This window comes from Mus caroli, chromosome 9 (genome assembly GCF_900094665.2).
Source record: "Mus caroli chromosome 9, CAROLI_EIJ_v1.1, whole genome shotgun sequence".
In the NCBI taxonomy this organism is placed as follows: domain Eukaryota; kingdom Metazoa; phylum Chordata; class Mammalia; order Rodentia; family Muridae; genus Mus; species Mus caroli.
The window spans coordinates 112,010,937-112,034,595 of NC_034578.1; the positions used below are offsets into that span (position 1 = coordinate 112,010,937).

General features: G+C 42.4%; 1 protein-coding gene across 3 annotated transcripts in view; it reads right to left on the bottom strand.

The window, feature by feature from the left end:
- Positions 1–2,922: 2,922 nt before the first annotated feature.
- Rbms3 (RNA binding motif single stranded interacting protein 3) overlaps positions 2,923–23,659 on the bottom strand; it is a 672,329-nt gene continuing 651,592 nt past the window's right edge. For all 3 annotated transcript variants that reach the window (XM_029481347.1, XM_021171492.2, XM_029481346.1), the window contains 2 exons: positions 9,882–9,959; positions 2,923–3,054 (listed from right to left, as the gene is read on the bottom strand). In XM_029481347.1, the coding sequence (XP_029337207.1) occupies positions 2,923–3,054; positions 9,882–9,959 (210 nt within the window). The remainder of the gene's footprint in view (positions 3,055–9,881; positions 9,960–23,659) is intronic.

Below are 23,659 nucleotides of genomic sequence, written 5' to 3' on the forward strand. Positions count from 1 at the left end.
GTTTCAAAAAAAGCCCTGGCTATCCTGGAACTCATTTTGTAGACCAGGCAGGCCTCAAACTCAGAAATCCGCCTGCCTCTGCCTCCTGAGTCCTGGGATTAAAGGCGTGCACCACCACGCCCGGCTGGCAAATTTCTTTCATCAGCGACCCAAGTTTTACTCTATGGAGACTGGTGATCACATAACTTCAAATGAGCGCGACAGGGTCCTTAGGGTTTGAATGGTCACACAGAGGTCACAAATGTGGACCCGGAGGCAAAGACGCCTGGTTCTGCAACTGGGAATTTAACTGGGCTTGCAGATATGCTCTATGGGATCTGGTTACATCAAAATTTGTATTTTTATTTCATTATTTTTATATACACATGTATAAATATATATTATAGCATGTTGAGCCCATTTTTTTGTTGTTGTTTGTACTGGATGACCAATAATAATTAAAGAAGAAAGAGGCTATCAATTTGAGATGGGGAAGGATGGAAGGAATGGAGGGAGGAAAGGAAAGGGAAAGGGATTTTAATTAAAAATGTAAAAAAACAATTAAACACCTAGCTTTTAATTTTGTGTGTATATATTGTATGTCTGTCCCCTTGTGGGTGTGCATTTGGTTGTGCACATGTGGAGGCCAAAGGTCAAAGTTGAATGTCTTCCCCTACTGGTCTCTGCTTTCTTGCCTTGAGACGCCGACCCTGAAGGTCACCTTCTGCTGGGCTGGTTGGCTGACTTGTAAGGTCTTGAGATGTCTGATTCGGTTCACCCAGTGCTGAGTAACAATCATATTTGTCCACACTTTGCTATTTCTGTGGGTGCCGGGGATTTGAACTCGGTGCTCCCCCTTTGAGAGCACATTCCCTTACCCATGGAGCCACCTCACAAGCCCCTGGATTCCAGCTATTTTAAAGGTTTTATAACAGCACAAGGAATAAGTGGTAACTCAGCGGGGGATGGAATTCTCATATAATTTCCAGAATAAGCCACAGCGATGACATCCTTCTGTTGTAAGAGCTGATAGTCCCTCTGCATCAATAATGGGGGGAAATTCCTCATTAGTCTATCATTCAAAGTTCTCTGTATATATGTGTGTGTCCCTGTGTGTGTGTGTGTGTGTGTGTGTGTGTGTGTGTGTAAATGTCTGTGTGGGTGCCCAGAATTCCCTAGAGCTGTAGATATAGGCAGCTGTGAGCCACCATGGGGACCCTTGAAACAAGACACTGGTCTCTAGAAGCACAGTAAGTACTCTGAACTGCTGAGCCACCTCTCCAGCCCCAAGTTCTTTGTTTTAGCCTGAAAAGTAAAATGAGGACAAGGGAAGTAGTCTGTGGTAGACTTTTTATTCATAAGCCGATTGTTGTGCTTCTCAAATGTGTCCCTGTGACCCCTACCTGTGGTTTGCAGTTGCTTGACTATAGACATTTTAATGTTAGATGTATATAATGTATCAAGCTGCCTTTCAGGGGTACTAGGTGGCCCCATCTGCACCTCACACCCCACGGGAGGGTTAGTCAGTGTCTGATGAGAAATGTCAGCCATTGGGAAGTTCTTAAAGATCTCTACATCACATTTAGCATAATGACCCCAAGAAAGGGCTTGTTCATCAGCCAACTATGTTGGGATGGAAAGCCTTCCAGTGTGTGAAAGCTAGGGTACTGAAGAAAGCTTCCCTAACAAGGACTTTGGAGATATTTTTCCTGTTACACTGGAACAGAAATAACATCAATTCTATATTTTTTAACTTGTGAATGTAGATGTATGTATCCATATATGTATATAGGTGTATATATGTAAATCCAGACTCTGCATGTGAAAATATACAGAAAATAAGGATACTATCTGTCTTAATCTGGCTTAATTTGCTTACCATGATCTCCAATCCAATCTATTTTTTTTTAGGAACATCATTTTACTCTTCTTTATGTCTGGATAAAATTCTATCATGTGGGTGTAGACCACACATCTTTATCCATGCATCTGTTCTGTTGACTACAGTCATGGGTGATATGTTCAGCTTCTTCCATATTTTAGGACTGACAGAACGGAGAGCAACACTCTGCAAGCAGATTCATCTGTATAGACTACATTCATCAGAGGTTTGGTCATGAAGCATCAACTTGGTCAGTTTGCTCACAAAGGCTTCTCCATATATACTTTCCCACTGTTAATTCCTTCTACTTCAGAGCAGAGCCCTCAGAATGTAATCTACATATTTGCTCCACACACAGCCAAATGTAATTTGCTTTATGGGTGATTAAAATTTTTTTCATGAGTAATTCTGAGTACCTAGCTATTCTCCTTTCCTATTTAATTCCTGGGCAGGGAGGGCTTAATAGCTCTATCATATATTTAACAATATTCTCATTTACATGACCATTTGCCCAGGTATTCCAAGTCAACTTGCAATGAGAATGTCAAATGTCACTGTAATTGTTTAAGAGATTAAGAACTGAATGTCTGGTTTAAGGTGGGAATATTACAATTTTCCCCAAAGCATTGAACAGATTTCTTTTTAAGTGATGAAATGCTTTTCTCTTGGAAGTGAGCACCTTCAGCCGCTGTTGGGTCATGTGACTTGCATTAACCAATAGGATAGGAGCCAATGTATTGAAGCAAAACTGAGTGCCTGCTTTTGCCGGGTTTTCTTCCTGATGTTCTTGGAATTCTAACTTGTCTGGACACTGATTTGTTGGAAGATGAGAAGCGTATGGTCAGCCTTTCACCGTCCCAAATCAGAGGACCATGATGACCAATTACTCATACACACGGCCAAGTACAGCCAAGACTGGAAAATCTACTCACCCGAAGAGCGAGCACTGCCTACCACTAAGCTTACGGTGGTTTCTGTGAAACCAAAACAAATGGAAACACTCTGAGAAAAGGACTTCTGTATCTCTGCTTCTGAGCGAAGGAGCTCAGCACAGCGCGGACTTACTTGGACTGTTGGAAGGAGTATGCCGGTGCGTGTTCACTGGGTGTGTCCACTGCTAACTGTTGCTGCTGACCACTGCTGTCCTGGGATGAGGGGGCCACCGTCTGGGGAGAGGTATCAGCAACAACACCCTAAAGAGGCAAATCAGTACACACAGCCCTTATTTGTTTCAGCAAAGGGCCCTCTCTAGATGCAGCACAAATGCCCTGCTTCTGTTGGGTTTGAAAAGAGATAACCCTCAGCCACAGCATGGGCGCAAGGCAAAACATCAGGGTACTCTTGTGTGATGGTTGATCTTGTATTGATGATGAAACAACAGTAAGCTCTGCCCTCAGAAGTCCTCGGAAGGGTCATGTGGTCAGAAACCATTTCAAGCGTATTTGCAAGAAGACTCTGTCCTCAATTAAAGCCGTCTATAATCACAGTCTGGGTGTTCCTACTAAGGATGTTTTTGAAGATTTCTTATATATTCTTATTTATGTACAGATGTGCATATGTCTATGAGCATATATGCCCATTTGTGTGGGAGTGACCATGACGTCAGGAGAAGGTATTGCTTCCTTTAGAATTGGAGTTGCAGATGTTCCTGAGCCTCCCAACTTGGGGGCTGAGAACCCACTTTCTATATTATGAAAGTAGAAGAAATGTTCCCTCTAGCTTCTTGCATAAGATTTTTTTGTTGCTGTTGGTATTGTTTGTGTTTTGTTTTAGACAGTGTTTCCTTGTGTAACCCTTGGAACTCATGTCTCCACTTCTAGAATCCTGGGATCAAAGGCTGTGCCATTTGGCCTAAATGGCATAGGTTCTTATGTAGGCTTCCTTCCTTCCTTCCTTCCTTCCTTCCTTCCTTCCTTCCTTCCTTCCTTCCTTCCTTCCTTCCTTCCTTTCTTCCTTCCCTCCTTCCCTCCTTCCTTCCTTCCTTCTTTCCTTCCTTCCTACCCTCCCACCCTCCCTCCCGCCCTCTCTCTCTTTCTTGTTTTATTGTGGTTTGTTTTCTAAGATATGAACAGGCATTCAGTTGGAGGATTCAGAAAAATAAAAGAAGAAGAAGAGGGGATGAGAAGGAGGAGGTAGAGGAGAAGAAGGAGGAGGAGGAGGAGGAGGAGGAGGAGGAGGAGGAAACCCAAAGCCAGAGCATCTTCAAGCTGGTTTAATCTTCGATACTTGCCGTGGGTTATGCAGGTGAGGTGGGTGGTATGGGTGATGTGGGTGACATAGGTGACGTGGATGATACAGATTATGTTCAGTTGTTCCTATCACTTACTTCCTGGTTTTGTACGTTTTGTTTGAGGGAGGGTTTCTCTTTTTAGAACCTCCAAATAGGATTACTTTGTGAATGATCCATTGATTGATGGATGGATACCAACAAATGTCCATCTGGTATTTTTACATGAACATGACAAAGTTCTTTTTCTTCACAAGCAAGGCTTTAAGGCAGACTAGTAAGAACCGTTATAGTCTTCTCTCCCCAACTCCAGATCTAGTTCTAGAAAGCCACTTTCTTACATGTGTCTGTGCCTCCATGTCAATGAAAGGCTCTTGCTTCCTCAGTCACATAAGCCTTTGGTGGAGACACATAGAAAGTCTAATATGTGAGAGGTTTATGCTCATGACACCTGTAATGCGTTGGCTATTAAGTCACCAAATATAGCAAATACTGTGTAATCTAAGCTCTTGTTCTTGGACTCTAATTAAAACTTGCTTAATAGGCCATGACAACACATCTAGAAAGGTCAAAACAATAAGGATGTGATAGCCCTAGTATCCTAGACTGTGCAACAATGCCTTGTTAATCTTTGGGGCTTTCTTTACCTGTCTTCAATTATACATCTGTTACACTCCAAAAATAAATCTGTAAACATTTTCAGAGATCCAATTTATTTGGCAAAGACCTCTGCCGACCTCCCTACTGGTGAATTTCCCATGGAGAAGTACAGCACTCTAGTTACTGGTTGAGTTACAGAGCAGGGAAGATGGAGTTGAGGACGTATAATGATTAGTTTTTCAGTTTCCAGCGGATGGGAAGTCATGCCCACCAATGACCACAAAGCACTTGGGCGTTAGGAGACGAGGGACCGTGACTATGACTAGAGGTAGATACAGTCTAGGTACCTGCCACCATCTTTGTGGCTCTCTGCTCTCCTCTGTACCTTTCCTGCTCCATCCAGTGAAATGAGAGCTGTCGGGGACTGATTTGTCCCTTTACTTCCAGCAAGGACAAGACGACAGCATGATTCATGATGACCACCGTGATTCAATGACATCTTTCCTGTCTCTAGGAAAGCTAGAGTATGCTGAATTCGTTTATTAGAACAGTGGGCTGTTGCTAATTTGCTTTCTAGTGTGCTAAGGATGGATCCTGTAGCCTCATACACAGTAAGTACACTTGCAAACAGAGCAACACGTCTCAGCTCTTAATGCCTACTGACATCTTCTGGGATTGTTTAAACATCCCTACACCTAGAACATATTCCAGACAAGTCAGTAAGAGTCTCTCGTAACCAAATTCAGGAATCCATAACCACGCCCTTTAATAGTCTTAATTAGCATAAGGGATTGAGCATCAAGGTGCTGTCTCATTCCATGAGTCTGGATTCTCAAGGAACCATCTTAAAACTAACAGATAGATCCAGGAAACAGAGTGGTGGTATCTGATACATTTGCTTTCTAACAAACTCCTAAGTGATGTTGGGATGGTTAATTTTGGTTCTTAACTTGACCGATCAGACTTGGGAGATCAGCCCAGGATACACTTGTGTGGGGGTTATCTTCATTGCATTAATAAGGTGGGAAGACCAATCGTAGGTGGTGCCATTCCCTGGCTGGGACCCTGGGTTGTGCAAATGGAGAAAGGGAAACTGAATGGCAGCAAGCATTCATTGGTCTCTGCTTCCTGAGTGTGCATGTGATATGAGCAGCTGCGTAAGCAGCAGTCTCCATAACTTCCCCAGCATATTATGGATGCTACTCTTGATCTGTGAGCCAGCATGAACCCATTCTGCCTCGAGTTGCTTTTGTTATATAGCACAGCAACAGGAAAAAGAACTAAGTTAGAACCTGTCCATCCTCTCTGTCCATGAGTGTGGTCTGCATTTAAGGTGAAAAAGATTTATTCTTTGAACTGTTGTTTAGGCATGCAAATTACTTTTCCTTTAAACCTCTCTATAAGATTTGTTAACCACATGTGCAAAGCAAAATGTAGGTTTGATTGAGCCAATGTATAGACTTCTTTATACTCAGCTTACAGGGATAAGTTTTAGAAGAGCACAAAGACTTTATCTGAGGATTTCTTGGATCATGGGGACTTGTGCGAATGAGCCTTCACTTCTTTCTTAGCCTCTTTGCATTTACGGGATAGACTTACTTCAATAGAAACAGCTGTCGGAGGCACAGGCGTGTACTGGGGAATGTAGGTCCCTTGCATAGGAGCAGCAGTCATATACTAGAGAAAATCAAAGAAAAATGCACATGAACTTGGGGGTTGCAAACGGTGAGCAGATCAGACACTGAATGAGAGGACAAACGGACAGCACACAACTAGTTAAACTCCCAGCTCATCAATCCAGGTCATATTGACAGTGACTCCTGCTAACTGTAAGAGCTACGTCAGCAGTAGGTTTATCTTTTCCATACCAGCACAGGTTACCTCAGCCCACCCCCTACATGTCCATCTACGCACTCCATGTGAGAGCTGGACTATCTCCTATTTCTCACCTAACCATCAAATCCACAAGTGAGAAGATGATGTCTGCCCCCCCCCTCCCGTTTGTTTTAGAACCTATCACATAGTAGATTCCTCATGGGCTTTTGTTGAACGAATAAATCATCATCATTTGTAAGCAATGATTTTTAACTAAAAGTGCTGAGGAACAATATAAGAAAGACTTGCATAGCAATACATGAATGGACAAATGTTGTTTGCTCTCCACCTTTGTTAATATGAAGTGAATGACTGGGGATGTCTCCCAGCGGCAGAGCAATTGTCTAAGCTGTACAAGGCTATGGGTTTCATCCCAAGAACAGCAAAGGAGAGCAGGATCGCCATGGGCAATGCTGAAGTCACTTTTGTTCCCCCTGTCTATGCCACCCTCACAGCACCATCAGCATTTTCTTTCTAATACCTTATAAAGAACACAGTTGACAGACTGGAGAGACGTATCAACTTTTAAGGTTGTATTCTCCTTGACAAGGACACAAGTGAAGTTTCCAGCACCCATGACACACTGCTCACAATCACCTCTAACTCCAGCTCCAAGAGATCTGACGCCCTCTCTGGCCTCCTCAGGCACTGCACACATGTACACATACTCTCACCTTACATACTCGAGTGCACACACACACACAAACACACAATTAAAAATGATAAAAAATAAAGTCTTAAAAAGAAACTGGTCTAATTTGGGGAGGTAAATTATGATATTTACTAACATATGTGTTGGGAATAACATTTTTTTTTGCAGTGAAATTGGACCATTCCAGGAAAATTATGTGGACACACATATATTAAATATGGTATGCACCTTTATGTATATATACTATATATATACTACATACATATACTATATGATATATATACACAAATATGTATATATACATATACATATATATATGTATATGTATATATATATATATATACATATATATATGTATATATATATATATATATATATATNAAGGAGGAGGAGGAGGAGGAGGAGGAGGAGGAGGAGGAGGAAACCCAAAGCCAGAGCATCTTCAAGCTGGTTTAATCTTCGATACTTGCCGTGGGTTATGCAGGTGAGGTGGGTGGTATGGGTGATGTGGGTGACATAGGTGACGTGGATGATACAGATTATGTTCAGTTGTTCCTATCACTTACTTCCTGGTTTTGTACGTTTTGTTTGAGGGAGGGTTTCTCTTTTTAGAACCTCCAAATAGGATTACTTTGTGAATGATCCATTGATTGATGGATGGATACCAACAAATGTCCATCTGGTATTTTTACATGAACATGACAAAGTTCTTTTTCTTCACAAGCAAGGCTTTAAGGCAGACTAGTAAGAACCGTTATAGTCTTCTCTCCCCAACTCCAGATCTAGTTCTAGAAAGCCACTTTCTTACATGTGTCTGTGCCTCCATGTCAATGAAAGGCTCTTGCTTCCTCAGTCACATAAGCCTTTGGTGGAGACACATAGAAAGTCTAATATGTGAGAGGTTTATGCTCATGACACCTGTAATGCGTTGGCTATTAAGTCACCAAATATAGCAAATACTGTGTAATCTAAGCTCTTGTTCTTGGACTCTAATTAAAACTTGCTTAATAGGCCATGACAACACATCTAGAAAGGTCAAAACAATAAGGATGTGATAGCCCTAGTATCCTAGACTGTGCAACAATGCCTTGTTAATCTTTGGGGCTTTCTTTACCTGTCTTCAATTATACATCTGTTACACTCCAAAAATAAATCTGTAAACATTTTCAGAGATCCAATTTATTTGGCAAAGACCTCTGCCGACCTCCCTACTGGTGAATTTCCCATGGAGAAGTACAGCACTCTAGTTACTGGTTGAGTTACAGAGCAGGGAAGATGGAGTTGAGGACGTATAATGATTAGTTTTTCAGTTTCCAGCGGATGGGAAGTCATGCCCACCAATGACCACAAAGCACTTGGGCGTTAGGAGACGAGGGACCGTGACTATGACTAGAGGTAGATACAGTCTAGGTACCTGCCACCATCTTTGTGGCTCTCTGCTCTCCTCTGTACCTTTCCTGCTCCATCCAGTGAAATGAGAGCTGTCGGGGACTGATTTGTCCCTTTACTTCCAGCAAGGACAAGACGACAGCATGATTCATGATGACCACCGTGATTCAATGACATCTTTCCTGTCTCTAGGAAAGCTAGAGTATGCTGAATTCGTTTATTAGAACAGTGGGCTGTTGCTAATTTGCTTTCTAGTGTGCTAAGGATGGATCCTGTAGCCTCATACACAGTAAGTACACTTGCAAACAGAGCAACACGTCTCAGCTCTTAATGCCTACTGACATCTTCTGGGATTGTTTAAACATCCCTACACCTAGAACATATTCCAGACAAGTCAGTAAGAGTCTCTCGTAACCAAATTCAGGAATCCATAACCACGCCCTTTAATAGTCTTAATTAGCATAAGGGATTGAGCATCAAGGTGCTGTCTCATTCCATGAGTCTGGATTCTCAAGGAACCATCTTAAAACTAACAGATAGATCCAGGAAACAGAGTGGTGGTATCTGATACATTTGCTTTCTAACAAACTCCTAAGTGATGTTGGGATGGTTAATTTTGGTTCTTAACTTGACCGATCAGACTTGGGAGATCAGCCCAGGATACACTTGTGTGGGGGTTATCTTCATTGCATTAATAAGGTGGGAAGACCAATCGTAGGTGGTGCCATTCCCTGGCTGGGACCCTGGGTTGTGCAAATGGAGAAAGGGAAACTGAATGGCAGCAAGCATTCATTGGTCTCTGCTTCCTGAGTGTGCATGTGATATGAGCAGCTGCGTAAGCAGCAGTCTCCATAACTTCCCCAGCATATTATGGATGCTACTCTTGATCTGTGAGCCAGCATGAACCCATTCTGCCTCGAGTTGCTTTTGTTATATAGCACAGCAACAGGAAAAAGAACTAAGTTAGAACCTGTCCATCCTCTCTGTCCATGAGTGTGGTCTGCATTTAAGGTGAAAAAGATTTATTCTTTGAACTGTTGTTTAGGCATGCAAATTACTTTTCCTTTAAACCTCTCTATAAGATTTGTTAACCACATGTGCAAAGCAAAATGTAGGTTTGATTGAGCCAATGTATAGACTTCTTTATACTCAGCTTACAGGGATAAGTTTTAGAAGAGCACAAAGACTTTATCTGAGGATTTCTTGGATCATGGGGACTTGTGCGAATGAGCCTTCACTTCTTTCTTAGCCTCTTTGCATTTACGGGATAGACTTACTTCAATAGAAACAGCTGTCGGAGGCACAGGCGTGTACTGGGGAATGTAGGTCCCTTGCATAGGAGCAGCAGTCATATACTAGAGAAAATCAAAGAAAAATGCACATGAACTTGGGGGTTGCAAACGGTGAGCAGATCAGACACTGAATGAGAGGACAAACGGACAGCACACAACTAGTTAAACTCCCAGCTCATCAATCCAGGTCATATTGACAGTGACTCCTGCTAACTGTAAGAGCTACGTCAGCAGTAGGTTTATCTTTTCCATACCAGCACAGGTTACCTCAGCCCACCCCCTACATGTCCATCTACGCACTCCATGTGAGAGCTGGACTATCTCCTATTTCTCACCTAACCATCAAATCCACAAGTGAGAAGATGATGTCTGCCCCCCCCCTCCCGTTTGTTTTAGAACCTATCACATAGTAGATTCCTCATGGGCTTTTGTTGAACGAATAAATCATCATCATTTGTAAGCAATGATTTTTAACTAAAAGTGCTGAGGAACAATATAAGAAAGACTTGCATAGCAATACATGAATGGACAAATGTTGTTTGCTCTCCACCTTTGTTAATATGAAGTGAATGACTGGGGATGTCTCCCAGCGGCAGAGCAATTGTCTAAGCTGTACAAGGCTATGGGTTTCATCCCAAGAACAGCAAAGGAGAGCAGGATCGCCATGGGCAATGCTGAAGTCACTTTTGTTCCCCCTGTCTATGCCACCCTCACAGCACCATCAGCATTTTCTTTCTAATACCTTATAAAGAACACAGTTGACAGACTGGAGAGACGTATCAACTTTTAAGGTTGTATTCTCCTTGACAAGGACACAAGTGAAGTTTCCAGCACCCATGACACACTGCTCACAATCACCTCTAACTCCAGCTCCAAGAGATCTGACGCCCTCTCTGGCCTCCTCAGGCACTGCACACATGTACACATACTCTCACCTTACATACTCGAGTGCACACACACACACAAACACACAATTAAAAATGATAAAAAATAAAGTCTTAAAAAGAAACTGGTCTAATTTGGGGAGGTAAATTATGATATTTACTAACATATGTGTTGGGAATAACATTTTTTTTTGCAGTGAAATTGGACCATTCCAGGAAAATTATGTGGACACACATATATTAAATATGGTATGCACCTTTATGTATATATACTATATATATACTACATACATATACTATATGATATATATACACAAATATGTATATATACATATACATATATATATGTATATGTATATATATATATATATACATATATATATGTATATATATATATATATATATATATATCATATAGTATACCCATCTGTAATGTGTATTCTTTCTGCAAATTCACAGCCCTCCTCTTTGTGAACTAAATTACAGAATCATTTGGTTTACTGACTTCTAAAACTTGAGCCACATCACTGCAGTGCTGGAGTCAGGCCATGAAGCAAGTTTTCATCTCTCACCCAAAGGTTCAGATGTTTTCATGGAACATCCGAAGCTTCTGCTCCTGCATGTTCTTGAAACGGCTGAGGTCAGTTAGTAAGAGCATAGATAAGAAGTAAGCCCTACGCTGCTTGTTATGTGTGTGTTGCTGCAGGAGGTACGATTGGAAGGATGTCCAGCCCAGTCATGGTTGTTTAAATCCTCACATATGAGACTGGAGCAATGAATTCATCCTAATTGTAAACTAAGCACAGTTGTATGTGCTCACTAAGAATAGAAGAGTCTTAATCAAACAACCATAAACCAAACAGAGCACACCATCATACTCTGCACACACAGAATCAAATAACTGGGTTCAACTCCTAGCCAGGCAGAACCCACTTTGTAATTTGGACACAGCCACTGCATGAAAGGCTTAGTGCTGTCTGGGCTTGAACTTTGTATCGTTGGATACCTTTGGGCTCTTAAGGCATGCATCACTCCCCTCACAGGCACTCAGAATGCCATCTCTTCAAAGGCATGAACCAAGTTTTCTTTGTTTCTGAGTCTTCTACAAAATGAGGTAATGCCTAGGCACTAGCAAGGGAACATTGAATGGCAGAATGGAAACATCTAGGCTGAGGTACTTTGGAAGCTAGTAAAGTAGTTTCTGAGAAAGCATAATGACCTGAATTCGGGGCCCCAACACCCTTATAAAGACACAGTGCAGTGGTACACATCTGGGGAATGCCCGGGAGAGGGAGACAGAGGAACAGGGAGCTTGGTGGCCATCTAGTCTAGACAAAGAGTGAGTTCCAGATCCAATGAAAGACACTGTTTCAATAAACAGGGTGGTCAGATCTAGAGAGGCGACTCAACAGTGGAGAGCACTTGTTGCTCTTGCAGCAGACCCAGGTTCGGTTCCCAGCATCCCTAACTGCAATTCCAGGGGTAGACCCTCTTCCGACCTTCACAGGTACCAGACACACACACACACACACACTGTGCACACGCAGGCCAAACGCATATACACACAACATAAAATCAATAAAAAGCAAGTGGAGGGCTAGAAACATTACTAGCAAAATGTCTCATGAGGAAGGTGGGTGAAGGCACTTGCTGTCAAGCCTGGTGAGAGTTGGATCCTGAGGGCCCCCAAGGGTAGAAGAAGAGAACCGAGTCCTGCAGGTTTGCAGGCTGTATTCCAATCTTTACACACTGTCATGTGAGTATCACACACACACGCACACACACACACACACACACACACACAGGGTGTATCAATGTCAAATCCCTCATATCTCATTACAAATCAACACGCTTCGTGGTCCTCAGTCATTCTGAGCCCCTTGAGATGCAATTCCACACCCACCCTAAGATATATCTACCCAATCTTTAGCCAAATCCCCCAGACACTGCTTCTCATTATTTTGTACCCTAGAGCGGAGAGAAAATATTCTGATATTAAACTTCTTTCAATTTTTCAAACAAGTGTAGAATGTTAGAGAGACATTTTGGCAAATACAATTTCACATTCGGCGTCCCTTGGCCAGATATGTGCTTTGTCAACAAAACTCCTGCAGATAGTGCTCGATCTATGGCTAGGCTGGTAGAGCACTCACTGCTCCAGCAGAGGACCTGGGTTTTCTTTCATTCCCTATGCACACATTGGGTGGCTCACGACTACGCATAACTCTTAACCTAGGCGATCCAATTCCCTCCCCTATCTAGGCAGTCACCCCATTTGTACACACACAGACACACACACAAACACACACACATACACACACCTCCTCCCCACTCCCAGAGACATTACTTGTTCAGAGAGAAAAATACTCTGCATTTCAATGCATTTGAACAATGCCGTATAACACATCCACTCCTTCAATAAATAAAAATGAATAATACAATTTATGTTAAGGAGCTGAAGGTTCGAGCTTTTCAAAAGCCCCCTTAAAGCTGATTAAAACAGCCTTTGCAACATGTTTACTCCTGTAGGACCTACTATTCTAAGGAATATACATCCCCCCTGTTGAGTCTCAAACATTTCTACCTTATGTATCTGGACTGGCTTAGCTGCTGAATGGTATTGTTGGCCTTCACGTTGGTAGGCTTTGGTGGTACCTTACAAAACCACTCATCTACTAGCAAGGGGATTGGCTCCTCTCTGCAGAGCCTGGGAGAGGCAGCAGTGAGGACAGAATGGCCGCGCTGTTTCACACTGGAGTTCCTAGCTAGGAACTTTGCACCTGAATCTAATAATTCATCATGCACGACATTTGCACAGGGTGCTGTCACCGGTCCCCGGGGGCAGGGCAGTTCCTTGATGTGCTCACTTTCTGCTCTTTGTGTCAATAAGGAGGTGTGCCTGAGACTCGGATTCGGAAATCCAATGAATTATTTAGAGCTCCCTGCCAAGCTAAAGCAGTCCCAGGCAGTCTGGTTAATGAGAACATTTTATGTGATTCCTGGCTAAGCTTCCTCAAATGACCGGATTATTCATGGCCCCATCTGTGTTTTGCCTCTGTAAAGCTGAATCAATAAGTCTTCATTCCTTTGCTAACATTCGGTGGGGGTGAGAACATGGAGAGCTTCATACTTAAATTCTCCTCAGAAGTCTGAGTCTGGAAGCTGGCCTACTCACTTTACAGCAGCTAGGAGCACAGGCCGCTCTTCCAGCTTGGGGTTTGGTTCCCAGCACCCTCCTGTTGGCTCAGAACCATCTATAATTATACATTCAGGGGAATCTATTACCCTCTACTGACCTCTGTGGGTGCTGCACTCACGTGCAGAAACCAATATATATTTTCTCTCCCTCTCTCTCTCTCCCTGTCTCTGTCTCTCTCTGTCTGTCCAGCTCTGTCTCTGTCTGTCTTCCTCTCTCTGTCTTTCTCTCTGTCTTTCTCTGTCTCTCTCTCTCTCTCCCCGTCTCTGTCTCTCTCTGTGTCTGTTCGTTTCTGTCTCTGTCTGTCTTCCTCTCTCTGTCTCTGTCTCTATCTCTGTCTCTCTCTGTCTCCCTCTCTCTGTCTCTCTCTTACCCCCACACCACAATAATGATAACATGTCATCAATTGAATTTTTATGATTTTTTTCAGACATTTTGTGCATGTCTCTGTGTGTGGAAGCATGTGCTCATGCAGGTCTGTGTGTGCACATATCTGCACATGTGTACATACCAAAAGGTAGCCACAGTTATCATTCTTGCAACACTCCCTGCCATTTTGAGAGACAGTGCCTATCCCTGGTTTGGAAATGCCAAGCAGAGTAGGCTGACTGGCCCAGAGATTCAGCAGAAAGCCTCAGAGTCCCTCTTATGTAATTAAAAGACTGCATCACCACACCTGGCTTTTAGTATGTGACTTCTAAGATTTGAACTCAAGTCCTGGTCTCTGCAGTACAGCACTTTACCAACTGCACCCACACCTCAGCCTGCCTTGTGCACCTTCCATCTTTGTATGCACAAAGCCTCTGATTCCCTTGTAGGGAAGACTACCCTATATACTTGGTGATTTAACATTATGTCACTTCACAATACTGAAAGAATGGTAAAGAGTTTTGTAGTCTGAGAGCAGCTCTGTTCAGCACATCCTGACAGTCAGCACTCGGCAGGAATACCTTTCTGGTTGATCTTGTCACAGAAAATGGAATAGGGAGATCTGAAAATTAAGGGCAGATTATGCTAAGCAAGCCGGTGCCATGAGGATTTAAGACTCTGAAGGCTATTATCTCTGGATAAACCGAAGGCTAGGTGCTCCTGTGACAGACTTTCCAGGGGAAAGCCTGAAGAAGTGACAGCCTTGCCAAGTTAGGCTCGAGCACGCACTTCGGTGGGGCATGGGGGATGGGTTGCAGGAATGACTGTGACTCAGCCAGCTGCAAGCTCAGCCCCCAGAGGCAGGTTCTTGGTGACAACAAGCTTTGCTCTTCTCTCCCAGCACCCAGCTGGAATTCTGGGCGAGCACACACAAACTGCGCTCAGACCCAACAATCCAGGTCGTGCAAGCCCTGCTCGACTCTTCCATTGTCCCCCTCCATCTTTTGTGAAAGGGTCTGTCACTGGACCACAGCTCCTTGATCCCCCAGACTGGCTGGTCATCAGTCCCCAGGGGCAGCATTGACTTTCCTCAACCGCAAGGGCTGCGTTCATAGATGTGCACAGCCACAGCTGGCTTTTACTTTGAGGCTGGGGATCAGACTCAGGATCCTCATTATTATGTCAGGTACTTTACCCACCAAGCCCAACTCTCCCATTCTGACTTGGCAAAATCTTCTGGATTTCTTACTAAGGCAATTTTACAGGAACAGTTATATCCAGTTTGAGCTGATTACTATAGCTTTTTATTATTAAATTACATTTTATTTTGTGTTCACAGAAGCATGTGGCGGTGGTAGAAATGGACACCACAGTGCACATGTGGCAGTCAGAGTTTGTGTTTTCCACTTTTATCATGTGGGTCCCGGGGATTAAACTCAGGTGATCAGGTTTGGCAGCGAGCATGTTTACCCACTGAGATGTCTCACTGATCCTAGACTAATTACTTTTTAATGGTGTCTTCCAAAAACATGAATCGGACATAATTTTCTATGAATACAAATCACTTATTTGGAACATTTTTGATTGAGCCATGAAAAGGAACCACAGCAAAAACAAAATGGCAGATTGTGTGGCTGAGTCTGCACCGTCTCTCCCAATCCATAGCAGGTTGACGTTATGGTATTCCTGGGTGTCCTCTCTCTCATGAGCACTTGATAGACTCTATATATTCTGTAGGCCCTGGGCATTGCCCTGGATGTGTGGAGGAGTGTGGGTGGCCACTTGTAAAGCCACAGAAGAAAAAGTGAAAAGCCCGACCTTTTCACTCGTTCCAAGTAGTCTAGACACTGCATCATTATGAGAATTACAGGAAGAGAAGGGAAAGGGGAGGCTAGGAAGGTAGCCTGGCTTCGCCTATTTAAATTGGGACAAGGTGTTTTTACTTCTGAGTAATTATTGATGGTCTCAGAGCAGACTGGAAAAAACAAAAACCTTAAAATCTACCATTTTTGGATTGGCTTCCTTCTTTATCAAAGTGAGACAAAACTGAGGGCTTTATGTGTTTCCTGTAGGGAAACTTCTTGTTCTAATCATTTGGGAGGGACAAAGAAAGTTCACCCTTTCAAAACTGCCTAAAATGCTGGAAACAGCTAGCTCATCTGGAGTTGAAAAATGATTAGGCTGTCGGTCATGCCTATAAATTATTAAGGGTGGGGACTTTTCAGAAAAGAGAGGCAGCCAAGTCTCAGAAAGTACAAAGCATCAATAAAAATGATGTAGAGAAAAGGAATGCCTGACTGCGTGGTTGCTGAGCTGGAGGAGAAAGGACTGTGGAAGACGATGCTACGAACATGAGGTGTGGGTTACTTTCAAAACCACGGCTTTCCTTTAGCCAAAATCGTGAGGCTGCAGGGTCCAACCTAAACTGTGATTCACTAGGCAAGTGGCTGAGAGACAGGTACAATGGTACCTCAGGTGGGGCTATTATGGATGTATCTTTTTGTAAAGATCTATTTTCAATTCTGTGTACATGTATGTGTAAATGAGTGTGGTGCCCGTGGAAGCCAGCAATGGGCATCAGATCCCCTGGAGCTGGAGGTACAAGTCTGTGAGCCACCTGATGTGGGGCACTGGGAACAGAATGTGGTCCTCTGGAAGAACAGCAGACTCTCTCAAATGCTGAGTCATCTCCTAGTGCCTATGCTGGGACTTTAAGGACCTAGTTTTGTTGTTATTGTTGTTATTGAATTGTGTAACATAATCTCAGAGTTGCAGTACCACAGGCCCGCACCTGGGATGGTAAGATGGTACCATTAACCCATTTGTTTTGATGAACTGAGTAAAACTAGCTGCTAATGAATGTGTGTGTAAGGATCCTCTGAGGGTGTCCAGGCCATTGAGTATGTGAGCCCATTGGCAGAGAAGACAACCAAAGACTCAACATGTTCGTCTATAGTCAGGAAGTGGAGACTCGGTGGATACAGTCATGCTCTCAGGACCCCAAGCCATATAGCAGCACTCTCTGCTTATGAGATAATCTTCCCACCTCAGTTATCAAGATGATGCTTCACAGGCATGTCCAGAGCTCATTTAGTCAAGCTGACCACTCAAGAGTGTGCCTGGAGGCTTGTCCTAGCATAATTCTATTTCATGTTGACTTGACGAGTGTTGTCCATTACAGTCAACACCCAACACATGCCGTGTTATTGGCATTTTATTATCAAAGGGAGGAAGAGCTGAGCAGTTGGCACAGATTTGACCTCACATAGCATACTCACCCCTCACTGTCCACAACCACACATTTGACTTCATCTGCCTTTTCTGGTGAACTTCGCAGGCATTTAAAGAATGTATAATTGCAATCTTGTGTCAACTCTTCCAGGAAATACCAGAGACCACTTCCCAACTTGTTTTATAAATCCAGCAAATTCTTTATGCCAAAATCTGACAGTTGCTTTGTAAGAAGGAAAAATTATAGCTAGATATTCCTCATGAACATTTATATAAGTTTCTGAAATAACATTTAAATAACATTATAGTCCACCAAAAATATACATCGTGTCTGGATGTAATTAACTTCAGAGTTTCAAGGTATGCGTAATTTGAAAGGAAATCGGTGTGCTCTAACATACCAGAGGAAATAAACAATTAAGACAGTGTTTCAAAGGGTAAAAATAGAAAGCATGTGTATCATAGAACATCTTGGGCATAGTTGAGAATAACATGGATAAGTCTATATACAAAAATCGTGCTTACAAAATATGTAATAATATATGTTAACAAGATATACAACAAACTGCAGAACAATCTTTACTTGCATTTTGGAATGAGATTTGAGTTCTTGCTTCACCTCTTCTTTATTGTCCTTAGAGCCTGGACCAAGAAATAAACCATAGCAAGAAATGGAAGACATAGTGTTGGAAAAAACAGGGCCATCATCAGTCATAGGCAATATGATTGATATTTAAAAGTGTTAAGGTTTTTACCCTAAGGTTTTAATTATGTGTATATAGGTGTGTCCATGTGGAGAGATGTGTGTGACTGCAGTACCCAGAGAGGCCAGAAGAGGGCGTTGGATCTTCTATAACTAGAGTTACAGATGGTTTTGAGCCACCCTGTGGGTGCTGAAAACCAAGCTCAAAAAAAAAAAAAAACAAAAAACAAAAACCAAACCAAACAAACAAAAAACGAACATTTTTTTTTGTTCAAAAAGGCAAAAAAGTATTTAACTTTATAAAAATTAGTTTATATGAAATATTAATATACAAAATTGTTGATGTGTTTTTTTCACAGAATTGTATTGAATTCCCCCCAAAAGAAGAGAAAAACACAAATTCCAAAATCCTGCATTCCTGCTGCTTCCATGTCTGTAACGCTGTTGGTTTACCAACATTCTAGAACAGATTAATGATTGTCAAGAGTTAGGAATGGGCAGAGAGTGAACATAAGTAGAGAAGTACAGCTCCAAGAACTATCACATTAAACGTCGGGACGTCGGCTGTGGTAGACAAACAGAACTACCCAGGTGATAAATTTGTATAGAGTACAACACACCTGGCAGAGAGTGAGGGTGATATGTGGAGTCCTGACATGACCTGCGGATGTCAGAAACGTCAGTGTCTTGGCTGTGAGTGACATTGTGCCATAATTTTATTTAAAGTCACCATTGAGAATCACTAGAGCATGTGTACACAACTCCCCATAACATTTCTTAACTTTTCAACATTTATTTATTAAAGTGTGTGTGTGTGTGTGAGTGTGTGAGTGTGTGTGTGTGAGTGTGTGTGTGAGTGTGTGTGTGTGAGTGTGTGTGTGTGAATGTGTGTGTGTGTAGACAGCTTGTAGGAGTGGATTCTTCCCTTCTACAGTATGTGTCCTGGGGTCTGCTTATACCATCAAGCCTGGCGGTGAAGACCTTCACCAGCTGAGCTACCTCAATTGCCCTGTCAGTGATATTTTATACATTGACATGTGAACCCAGTGGCCAGTATGCATATAAAACCATGATGCCCTGGCTCATCTATGCTCAGAGAGTTTAAGGAACCAGTTCTATGATATCATAGGTGGCAGACAGAAAGGATTTGTGATTCTAAGCATTGGTGAGGATGTTTAAGTTGCAGAGCAATGAAGCCAGATGTCTACAGAACTGCGGGGTTGTTCCACTCCTCAGTGAATGATATAGGAATTCTTGGTAGCCTACCTCAGAGGCTAGCTACAGAGCATTGAAAGTAGTCTGTAATCCTAAGATGGAAACAACCTAAATCAACAATAGAATTCATAAATTGTAATATGTATTACATAATGTCATGAAAAGAAGAAAATGGCAGGCTGCTCTACAAATATGGACATATCCTGGGGAAAAATGTTAGACTAAGGTGCAAGTGTAAGGGGTAGGCAACATGGCTGAGTGGGAAAAGTACTTCCCCAAGTGCGTGCCGAATAGCCTGAGCTCAGTTCTGGGAGTCCAAATCAAGGTGAACGAGAGAACTGACAACGTAAAGTTGTCCTCTGACCTCCAGATGTGTGCTGTAGAATGAACATGCTCACACAGAGACACTGTACAACCATCAAGAGCCCCATGAGTCTTCAGGCTATAAGGAGAGGGGGAAAGATGTTGGTGATGGAAGAGGGGCAGGGAGCCTTCAGGGGCAGTGTTATTGATAAGAAGGATAAAACACAACGACATAAAGTGGAAAAGAGGCTCCTGGAGGGTGCGGGACACAAGGCTGAGGGAAGAGGATGAGCTGGAGGTAGAACCTAACAACTCACATATTACAATGCTTTAGTGAAACCCAAGACTCCGTGGGGTTTTGCAATGACTACATTTACTCATTCATTTGTGTGCACATGCATGTGGGGGACAGGTGACAACCTGCAGGAGCAGGTTCTCTCCCTCTATGCACAGATTCCAGCACATGCCTGTAGAGGTACCGTAAGGTGGTCCAGATTGTTAGGAGGCACTGGGATTTAGGTGAGACATGACTGAGAGAACATTCTCTACAAAGCATGAAGACAGAGGGATTTTCTTTGGGGCTTAAAATGTGTCCTTTGTGTGATGGTAAGGCAGCGATAGATATACCAGGATCAGAACAAAGACAATCCTTTGGGAAACACATTCGTCTATAGTGGGAACAGGGATAGGAGCTTCAGAAGAGCTTAGTTAGAGGGATGGGTTGAGGGATGAGGGCAGGGCTCCAGATATCTGCTCATCTCCAAGTTCTAGCCTGGTGAGACCTCAGAGATTTTGACAAACTTAATAAGTAAGTAATTCTAACCCTGGCATTTATCTCCTCCCCAACTCTCACGGCTAGAGGTTGCTCACTCTTGAGACCTGAAAGAGGGAACTTTCTGATGCTGGTTAGTCCAAAGGCAAAAAGATGTTGTCTCTGCTAAAGTTTACAAAAGAATAAATCTTAAAATCTTTATGGGACCAGTGAGATGGCTAAATAGGCAATGGTGATTGCTGCCAAGCCTGATGACCTGAATTCAATACCTTGAACCCACAGAGTGGAAGGAAAGAACCAACCTTGGAAGTTGTTTCCAGATCTCCACACACATGCTAAGGCATTCATGTGTACACACCCCTCACCCGTGGGCAGACACACTAAACAAATAAGTAAATGTAATTTGAAAAAAGAACTGCTTAATGGATCTGTCTTTCATATTATTATTCTAGACTCACAATAGCAGGCATGATTTCTAGACACAGAAGTGGATACCTAACAATGATCCTTGTGTTGGGATTGAGTAGAGACTCCTGTTGAAATATTGAACTCCTCTAACTGTAAACCAACCTAGAAGCAGAAATGGACTTTTTTTTTTCTCGTTTTGTGACTTACTGTTCTTCACATGTATATTAATTATTAGCACATGAGTAGTGCTATATAATTTCAGTTGGGGGATATTCTTACTTTATGGATGCATTTTGTTTATTTTTAAATATCTAGATGATTGGCAACAAAGTGATTTGAGGTTTATTTATAGACTACCCCACCAAAATAAAGACCGTTTAAGAACTAAATGGTGGGACACTTCTCTTACTATGTGTGAGGTCCAGAGTTCAATCCAAGCCCTGCACAAGCAAAGCTATAAAGAGAGTAAATCACGCTACACTCTGCTTCAGATGAAAGCAAATGAATGGTGGAGATTGCGTTCCTGGTATACATGCAAATGGTCTAGAACAGAAAAGACGCTAATCAATCAGGACATTGGGACGAGAGGGACGACTCAGTGATTAAGAGCACTTCTGTCTGAGTTTGATTCCCAGCGTCCATGTTGGACAATTCACAACTGCCTGCAACCCCAGCTCTTGCGTATCTGACACCCTCCTCTAGCTTCCCCAGTCACTGCACATGCCCCACCCCTCACACACACATGTAAAATTAATTTTTAAGAAACTGGTAATTTCACCTTGAAGAGATGGCTTTTGATATATACACAACAGAAGAGCTTCTCAATTGAGAAGTCTTGTCCCACAGGTATTAATGGCTTTTTTTGTCAAAATAATCATTACCTACTTAGGTAGGGTTAGAAGCCATTTTATTTCATATTTCAAGACAATATCAAATAAACACTCTTTAGGACAATAATATTCCCCTATAAAATGTTCCAGGGAACAGTGTCTACTTTGAGTTTTGAACATTGTGGCTCAGAAGGATTTATATTTGCATCTATCTAGATCTTTTTCTCTTTGGTTGTAATATAGTCTCAAACGTTTATAGTGTAAGGCATTATTGAAGAAATGCACCCACGGTTCTTAGCGTAGGGCTGGTCGTATATTAAAGTGTGATTAGTTGGGTGTCAATGCATTACTATAAGACATAACTCAGTTTCTTAATAATTGGTATACTTATCAGAATTCGACTTGGTCAGGAAATATTTATTTTCTCTTGACCTGATAACACTCGGGTAGAAGTAGATTCCTACAGGCCTGTGTGGCATATTCAACAAAGTGGGCAAACAGTTGTGAGGGGGACTACCTGTCAGAAGCTCTTGTTTCTGCAAGGAGAAAAGAGGAACCCTGGGGAGCCAGCTGGAAGAGGAGGAGAGAGTCCCAGCGTGGGGAGGGAGCTACTGAAATACTTCCGATGAGGGCAGTGGACTAAGTACATATAAAGAATTGTGTCTTGATATGCAACTGTTACTTGCTGGAGTGTTTGTTGTTTGGCCATTCCTGAACACATTCATCCATGTGACCCTAAATGGTATTTTTATGAGAAAGTAGGAAAGGAGATGAATTCCTATCTAAATCAACATAATGCCATGTAGAATGAGCAGATGGGAAGGGTCCACAATGACCTCAAAATCTTAAATTCATGTAAGTTGTTTATATGTCATGATTATGCTTCAGAATCGAGACAGAAAGATGTCCCAGCTAATCATCTCATTCCAACATAATGGGGACCCAGACAAGATGACATCCTCTCTCTCTCTCTCTCTCTCTGTGTCTGTATGTGTGTCTGTATGTGTCTGTGTGCGCTCTGATGTGTCTGGGTGCACTTGTGTATAGAGGTCATAGTCAGAGGTCAACTTTAGGTATCATCCAGGGACCCACCTGTCTCTACCTCCCCAACATAGGGATGGCAAATAGACACGACCGTGCTCTGGTTCTGTATGCCTGTTCTGGGGACTGAACTCAGGTCTTCCTTCTTTCACAGTGAACATGTGACCTGCTGGGTCATCTTCTGGGCTCTAGAATAGCATTTATTAAACCAATAAAATAGACAAGACGAATCTAAATAAAAAGGCTTCGGTTTCAACCCATATCTCAAAACCATTGCTCATAGGAAAAAGCAGGAAGGGTATACTCATTTAGAGAACCTGAATCAAAGAAACTACATGAAGAAATAACTTTAATGTGATAATAACCAAATGCCAGGCAAGTCTTTTCTTGGGTGGCACCATAAAAGCAACTGAAGTCTCAAAGGAAAGGGCATCAGGAAGAACAGGTCCCTGCTCACCCTCACCCCCTGCTTTGCCTGTCTTGCATCTTCCAAGGTCACCCAGCCCTCCCTGTTTTCTCTTGGAAGACTTCAATTTCTATGTAGGGCATGAAGACATAGATACCATTAGATTGGCTACAGAGTTTCTGGAATTTTGGTCCTATTTTTTTCTTGCAGATGCTGTACAAAGTATTTATTAAATCCAGTTTGCTCATGGTGCAGGGTTTTCTAGTGATGGCTGCATGCCAACCTCCTCCTTAACAAATGCCAGGCACATTCATGGAAAATTAAAATATATGTGCTCAAATTTCTCTTGAAACACTCAAGTCTTACATAAATAACATATATTTATTCAAAAAGAACAAATGTTTT